This window comes from Lactuca saligna, chromosome 1 (assembly GCF_052625555.1).
Source record: "Lactuca saligna cultivar CGN05327 chromosome 1, ASM5262555v1, whole genome shotgun sequence".
Classification (NCBI taxonomy): domain Eukaryota; kingdom Viridiplantae; phylum Streptophyta; class Magnoliopsida; order Asterales; family Asteraceae; genus Lactuca; species Lactuca saligna.
Window position 1 is genome coordinate 188,262,008 of NC_136417.1, and position 6,523 is coordinate 188,268,530.

At 36.2% G+C, this 6,523-nt stretch overlaps 1 protein-coding gene and 1 long non-coding RNA gene across 2 annotated transcripts; both read right to left on the reverse strand.

The window, feature by feature from the left end:
- Positions 1-237: 237 nt before the first annotated feature.
- Positions 238-1,587, reverse strand: LOC145001765 (uncharacterized). The gene is made up of 2 exons (XR_013661711.1): positions 1,076-1,587; positions 238-918 (listed from the first exon to the last, which is right to left on the reverse strand). It is a non-coding gene; the product is annotated as an uncharacterized LOC145001765 (long non-coding RNA).
- A 729-nt stretch (positions 1,588-2,316) lies between these two features.
- Positions 2,317-3,705, reverse strand: TTG1 (Transducin/WD40 repeat-like superfamily protein). Its single transcript, XM_078995093.1, has one exon. It carries the CDS (start codon positions 3,582-3,584, stop codon positions 2,577-2,579), a length of 1,008 nt encoding a protein of 335 aa, XP_078851219.1. The 5' UTR covers positions 3,585-3,705; the 3' UTR covers positions 2,317-2,576.
- Positions 3,706-6,523: the final 2,818 nt, after the last annotated feature.

Below are 6,523 nucleotides of genomic sequence, written 5' to 3' on the forward strand. Positions count from 1 at the left end.
GTTGATTCAATTAACCTCTTGTTGATGGTGTATCACACAAGCTCACACATTAATTTACCTATCTTCTGGTTAATTCTAGTTTTACATTCGTTATTCCTAGACATATAACTATGTGGTCACATAAATCATATAAAATTCATAATTAAGAGATGTTCATACAACTTAATTACTGATTTATTAATAGAGAATAGTTGTTATTAACATATGAGGTTCTTTAACAAGCTTAACAAAACAATATCACCAATTAAAATTAATCCTAATCATAAAATCAATCCATGTTTACAAACTCATCTACCTTAAACAGAAGTTATGAGTTTTAGCTTATGATTACAACAGAAACAAGCCCAAAAGCGAAATCAATTGGTAAAAACATAGTTCAAACAAGAGATTAGGTAAAGAGTAAACTTGATTTTGCCTTGATTCTCCTTAAAATTGAATGTAGGGTTGATTCCTTCGCTTCCCACGCTCCAGCAGCACCTTTAGTCAATAATTGGCCTCCAAGGGTTCATCTATATGCTAGGGTATCGGGCAGGAATGCCCTTTATATAGATTTTCACAAAACAGAGGTGACTCATCGAGTCCAGTGACCTACTCGACGAGTTCGTCACTTAAAACCCGTATACGGCAAGTCAGTGACTCTAGAATCGCGAAAGTTCGATGCGACTCGTCGAGTTGAGGCCCAACTCGTCGTGTCCATTTGCAATCAACATTTTCTCAAAACACGAAAGTCGTCCGAAATTGTGTCTAGTTTTCAGAACATTTTGAATCTCGTCAATCGGAGTTACGGTTCATGAGATATGGCCAAAACACTAATGATGGGTCAAGCTGTCCAGCAACATCCTTCTTTCTTCAAAATCCAAGATCCAAGCCTCCAATCGCTAGTTCCGCTTCATTTTCCACCCGAGCATGTCATTGTTTCTGATAAATGAAATTATAAACTAATTAAACACATTTTGTTCATTAAATGAGATAAAATGAACATAAAGTATTAAGATAATGCATGAATTTTATAACTAAATATGCCTATATCATGTTTCTCCGCTATCTATTGAAAAATATGGAAGAGGAATCTCACAGAATGTCTCTTCAGCAAATCAAATGCAACAATCCTTTGTAACTTCCGCTATGAATTCAGTATAGTGAATAAACGATCTGTCTCATTACAACAAAATCATTTATCACAAATGGAATGAAAAAAAGGGATGGCTAGCATTATTTCACAGCATAATCTTGTAAAATCAGAAAAATTGAGTAAAAAACAATGAAAAAACGAAACCCTAACAGAGCTTGAGTTTGAGAGAGTTCGAAGAAGAAACGATCTATCTCATTACACAAAAAGTGTAGAAGAATCGAGTACAAAATTTCACCTAGCATCCCCTTGAGATCCAACATCATCAACGTGAATAGCAGGCGTCGCCACCATTGAAGCCTCACTTCGGATCGCACCACCTTTCGAAAGTGGGTTTGTACTCCCGAAGACCTCTTCCAAATCTCGATTTCAAATGATTTTCAGGTTTTTATTTCAATTTCAAAATTGGAGAAATCGATTTCAAAAACTCAATTTCATAAATGACTAAAACATATGGAATGTGATACAACAACACACACACAAGTAATTGACCAAAACATATTGAATATGATACAAAACAAAGTAGAAGCCATTCATAATTTTGTTTTTCAATGGAACCCTTAAAAACACATTGTTTAATTTAAAATTTATATACTTAATCAATTAAACTTGTACACAAAACGATGACACTTTGGGTTTTCCACTTCGGGTTTCTTTTCATTTTTTATATAAAAAAAAGCCAAAACAAACCTACAAATATGGTTTTCTTAAAAGCCAAAAACAAGATAATTCCGTTCTTTTGCACACACCTAACCGGGATTGATTATAGTATTAGGGATCGGTTAATAAACAATATGTATGTAACTATTTAAAGGTCACCTATTGACCTCTAAATCTAATCAAAATTCAAACATGTTTGATGTAGCCTCTGAACGGACCACAAAGCCTCCGAATGGTTAAGGAGCCCTACTTTCTTTAAACCATTAAGAAGTTGAAATTATTAACAGGATACAGTCCTCTGATTCAATTTCAAAGCTCAATGGCTCAAGTTCACCAAGTGCTAAACTCAACAAATTTTTAGTGCACCAAGTAAAATTACATATTCACCCATCCAATTCCACACCATTATATAACATGATATGATCCAATTCACCTTCGGATTTACATGAGGAAATGATTTATCCAGAACCATCTAACTAAGTTACAATCTGCAGTTGAAACATCTTGCAAGAAGAACTCAACAAAAGTAAAGACAATAATCTAGTCAAATTACACTTCATTATGTCACATATACTAGTCAAATTACAATGGCTACACTTCATTATGCTATAAAAATTACGAGTTTTTTCTACTAGAAACAAATGCATTGAACAGATGTAATCTATTTTGTTCCATACATGTTCTCAAAATCTTAATATGATCAAATCCAACTTCCAATAAAGTATATATATATAATGCATTGAATAAATACAGAAGCTATATATATGCATCAAATAGATGTTCTACCTCAAACTTTCAGAAGTTGCATCTTGTTGGTGAAAGCAATGGCAATCCAATCAGGCATGGCGGCAGACCACTGGAGCTGGTTAATCTCCGCCCCAGCTGTATACATTGACATTGGATCAATCCCATTAGGTCCAGCCACCGTGGGCAACTCCCATATAAGAGCCTGTGAATCATCTCCGGCTGAGCAAATATGCTGCCAACTCGCCGGAGCCCAAGCAATTGCATTCACACTTCCTCTATGTCTCTCTAATTCAGCCACAGGCATGGTGGGAGATCGAATATCAAGAATCACAATCTTATTACTGTCCATTAAAATGGTGGCCATGTACCTTAAATCCTGCTTGTTCCAAGCTAATCGTAACAATGGTGTATCTGGTTGAGGGCTTTCGTATATTATCGTTGAGTGCTCCTTGTCACGTAAATCAAAAACCCTAACAGATCCATCTGCGGAAACAGAAGCAAAGACACCGGCCTCTCCCCAAGCAATATCATGAACCTCCTTATCGTGAGCAATCAATTGTGTTTCTACAACGCCTTTTTCAACATCCCAAATAGTACACGTTGTATCGATTGAGGAAGTACCGATTCTCCTTGGTTCCACCTCGTTCCAGTCGAACGAGGTCAACGGCGCACAGAATTCGCTGCTTTTACTGTTGTTGAGAACGGAGACTTGTTCGACTGAGTTTTCACGGACTCCATAGAGGCGGAGGAAGTCACCGGAGGAGGCTAGGATATCACCGGATACCTTAGGGTTAGGGTGGAACATAAGTTTGGTAGGAGGATAAGGGTGGTCGAATGAGAGGTTAGGAATTGGCTTGATGGAAAGAGTTTCTTCATCGAATGTCACGATGTCGACTCGATTGGCGTATTCTTCGACGAAGCTGCCGAGGGCAATTCTACGGTGGGAGGCGGCGGCGGAAGAGATGGCCATGGAGTAGAGAGTGTAAGGGGATTCATATGTGACGAAGTTGTCGGATCTGAGTTGAGATTCGAGGGTTGAAGTATCCATTATGGATGAAAACTGAGAGCAAAGATAGATTCAGCCAAGGAAGACGGTGGTGGTAGAATTGGGATTTTCCGGCGCCATGTGAAATTGTGGAAATAGAAGGATATAGAAACGAAAATAACTGAGAAGTTGCTTTTTCAACAACCACCATGTTGACCAGGAGACAAGACCGGCGTTGATTAAAATATAATAAAAAAAATAAACAAATAGTTCCGTACGGTTTAATCGAAAGTTTTTACCTTAGAGGTGGTTTTATTTACCCAATAAATATTCACCGTGTAGTATGTTATTATTATTTTTTTAATGATCATTTACTTTTTTATATAAGATACGTGTCATTGTAACCCAACAAACTTACGTGTTTCAGTTTAAAAGGCCCTTCATTTTATTTTTTTGCTTTCTAAGGGCATCAACTTGTATTTTACCTACTAATTTGAGTAAACAACCCATTATAACCGGTTAGATCTACTAAATAGGTTAGAAAATGATGACATGGAACCTCGTCAGCAACACTTAGAGTCTAGTAGACTTCTACCTCGTTAGCAACTTTGGGGATTTATCTAAGCACTACTCTAACACTTTTTCTTATCTAAAAAATAGAAATTCAACTTTTTTCTTCTATCTTTTTCAAAATTGAGAAATGGAAAAAGCTTAATTCCATTAACAATGGTGGCCTCTAATCACCACAACGTGTCCAGGTTTTGAAGCTTCTCGATTTCTGGAGGAACTTCACAAGTGACACGGGACAAAGTACAGTGGCTGGTAGAAAGGTCCCCGGTGGAAAGGAAGGACTGAGGGTCGTCGGAGATGGTGGATTTGAGGGAAATTAGTGCTTGGTATTTCAACAATCGGCCTAATTTGGCAGCGAATAAGTTGAGAATGCACTGTAATAGCAGTAGGAGGAAGAGGAACCTCATCTTGTGGTCAATTTCTCTCACACATACATACACACACTAGTTATTTTAGAGAAAAAAAAATGGGGAAGAATAAGAAGAAAGGTTGATGAAGAATTAGGGAAGGAGTGCGAGTATGTCTCCAGCGGTGGCGGTGGTCGAATTCCCGATTCGTTTAGGGATTGACTCAACCGATTTATTAAATTGAAACAGTAATCAAGTGGAGTGTTGGTGGTAGGATTAAAAAGAACGATGAACTTGAAGCAGGATTGAAGTTAAGCAGCAACTTCGGGGTCGACGGATGCAGCCTGCTAAGGTGTACCACGGAGTGCGAATATGTCTCCAACGGTGGTGGTGGTTGCTGAGGGTTTCTTGGAGCAGACTTTCGAAATTGAGATGGAATGATAACAAAGGTTGGGGTTGGAGGAGAGTAAGACGAAGAAGAAGCAGTGAGAGAGAAAGAGATGATGAATGCTATTTTGAGGGAACGTGATGATAATGGTGATAGATTCCACATGGTTGTTCTCTCCCAAAATTGTGCTCTCTTGTTCGTCTCATTTAACGATACATTAGGTGACATCTGATTTGACAAATGAGTTGACTTTTTTTTAATGACATGTACAAGATAACCAGCTGATTGGGAAATGGGTGACCCCTTCACTTTCTAGAAAATGACCTAAAAGCCGGTAAAAAGCAAATTCATACCCTTACAAAGCCAAAAAAATGACAATAGAGACCTTTTAAACCAAAATAGAAAAGTTCATGGGACTACAACGACATTTTCCCTTTTCCTAGAGCACAAAATACAACCATTTTATATGTATTCTAAACTTTCACTTGTAACTACTTATTTATTTATTTAATATATCATTTTTTGCTTTTAATGTTTACTAATTGTTTTTTTACAAACATCATTATAACTAACAATTTTTTTTTTTATAAAAATCAAGAAACAACTTTTAAAATTTAGATCAACCAACAACTTTTTAAATTTAAACCAACAAACATCATCTTAAAGTAAAAAAAAATTCATAAGTAAAATATTTTAAATACAAACCTAACAATCGTTTGTTACAAAAAAAAAAAAAAAACTTTGATTCGATAACCACTATCTGCAACGACAACAACAACAACAACAATAATAATAATAATAATAATAATAATAATAATAATAATAATAATAATAATAATAATAATAAGATATAAAGTTATACGAATGAACCAAAAAAACAATGAATGTCTTAATTTACCTTGGTTTAGACGGACATTTTCTTCGAATGTGACAACTTTGCTTACAAATTCCACAAACATTTTTCTTCCTTCTTTAATGTCCATTCCATTTCGAAGTCTTGTTGAGCGGGGACGATCTTTGTTATTCCATAAGAGCTCTAAATTTGGAAGCAATTCTTTAAAAAATATGCTTCATGAGGAAGTGGGGAAAATTCACAAGCCCAAGTATCACAATATTTGACAATTAAGTAACATTTATCAACATATTGCCAACTATTCAAAGAAAGTGTGGCACATACACTCAAGATATGAGAACAGTGATATTTAAACACTTTCCACTTATCACACGTGCAAGGTTTTTGCTCCAAATTCACTACTTGCACATTTCTTCCTCTTTGAGTTATCAACTCAAATATACCTTTCTCTCGATTAAAAGATCTCAAGGAATACGCACTTGCTTTTGACATCAAAGCTACTTGTTTGATAAGAACATGAGGGGTATATGCATCTCCATTAGCTCGTGAACTAATTCCTAAAGGGCGTCTCACCTCCAAATAACGCACCAATCTATGAAAAGTAAGTTGGACACAAGCCGTGATTGGTAAAAAATGGCACCTTTAAGGACATTATTAAAAATCTCTAACAAATTTGTTGTGAGCAACCCATATCTCCTCCCACCATCATGTGTAAGTGTCCATCTATCAAGTGGATGGATCTCTAGCAATTGTCTAGCTTGTGGATTTAGCTTCCTAATTTCTTCCATGGTTGAGTTGAAATTTTGAACTTGATTTTGACTCCCGACACGATAAGCTAGACCTT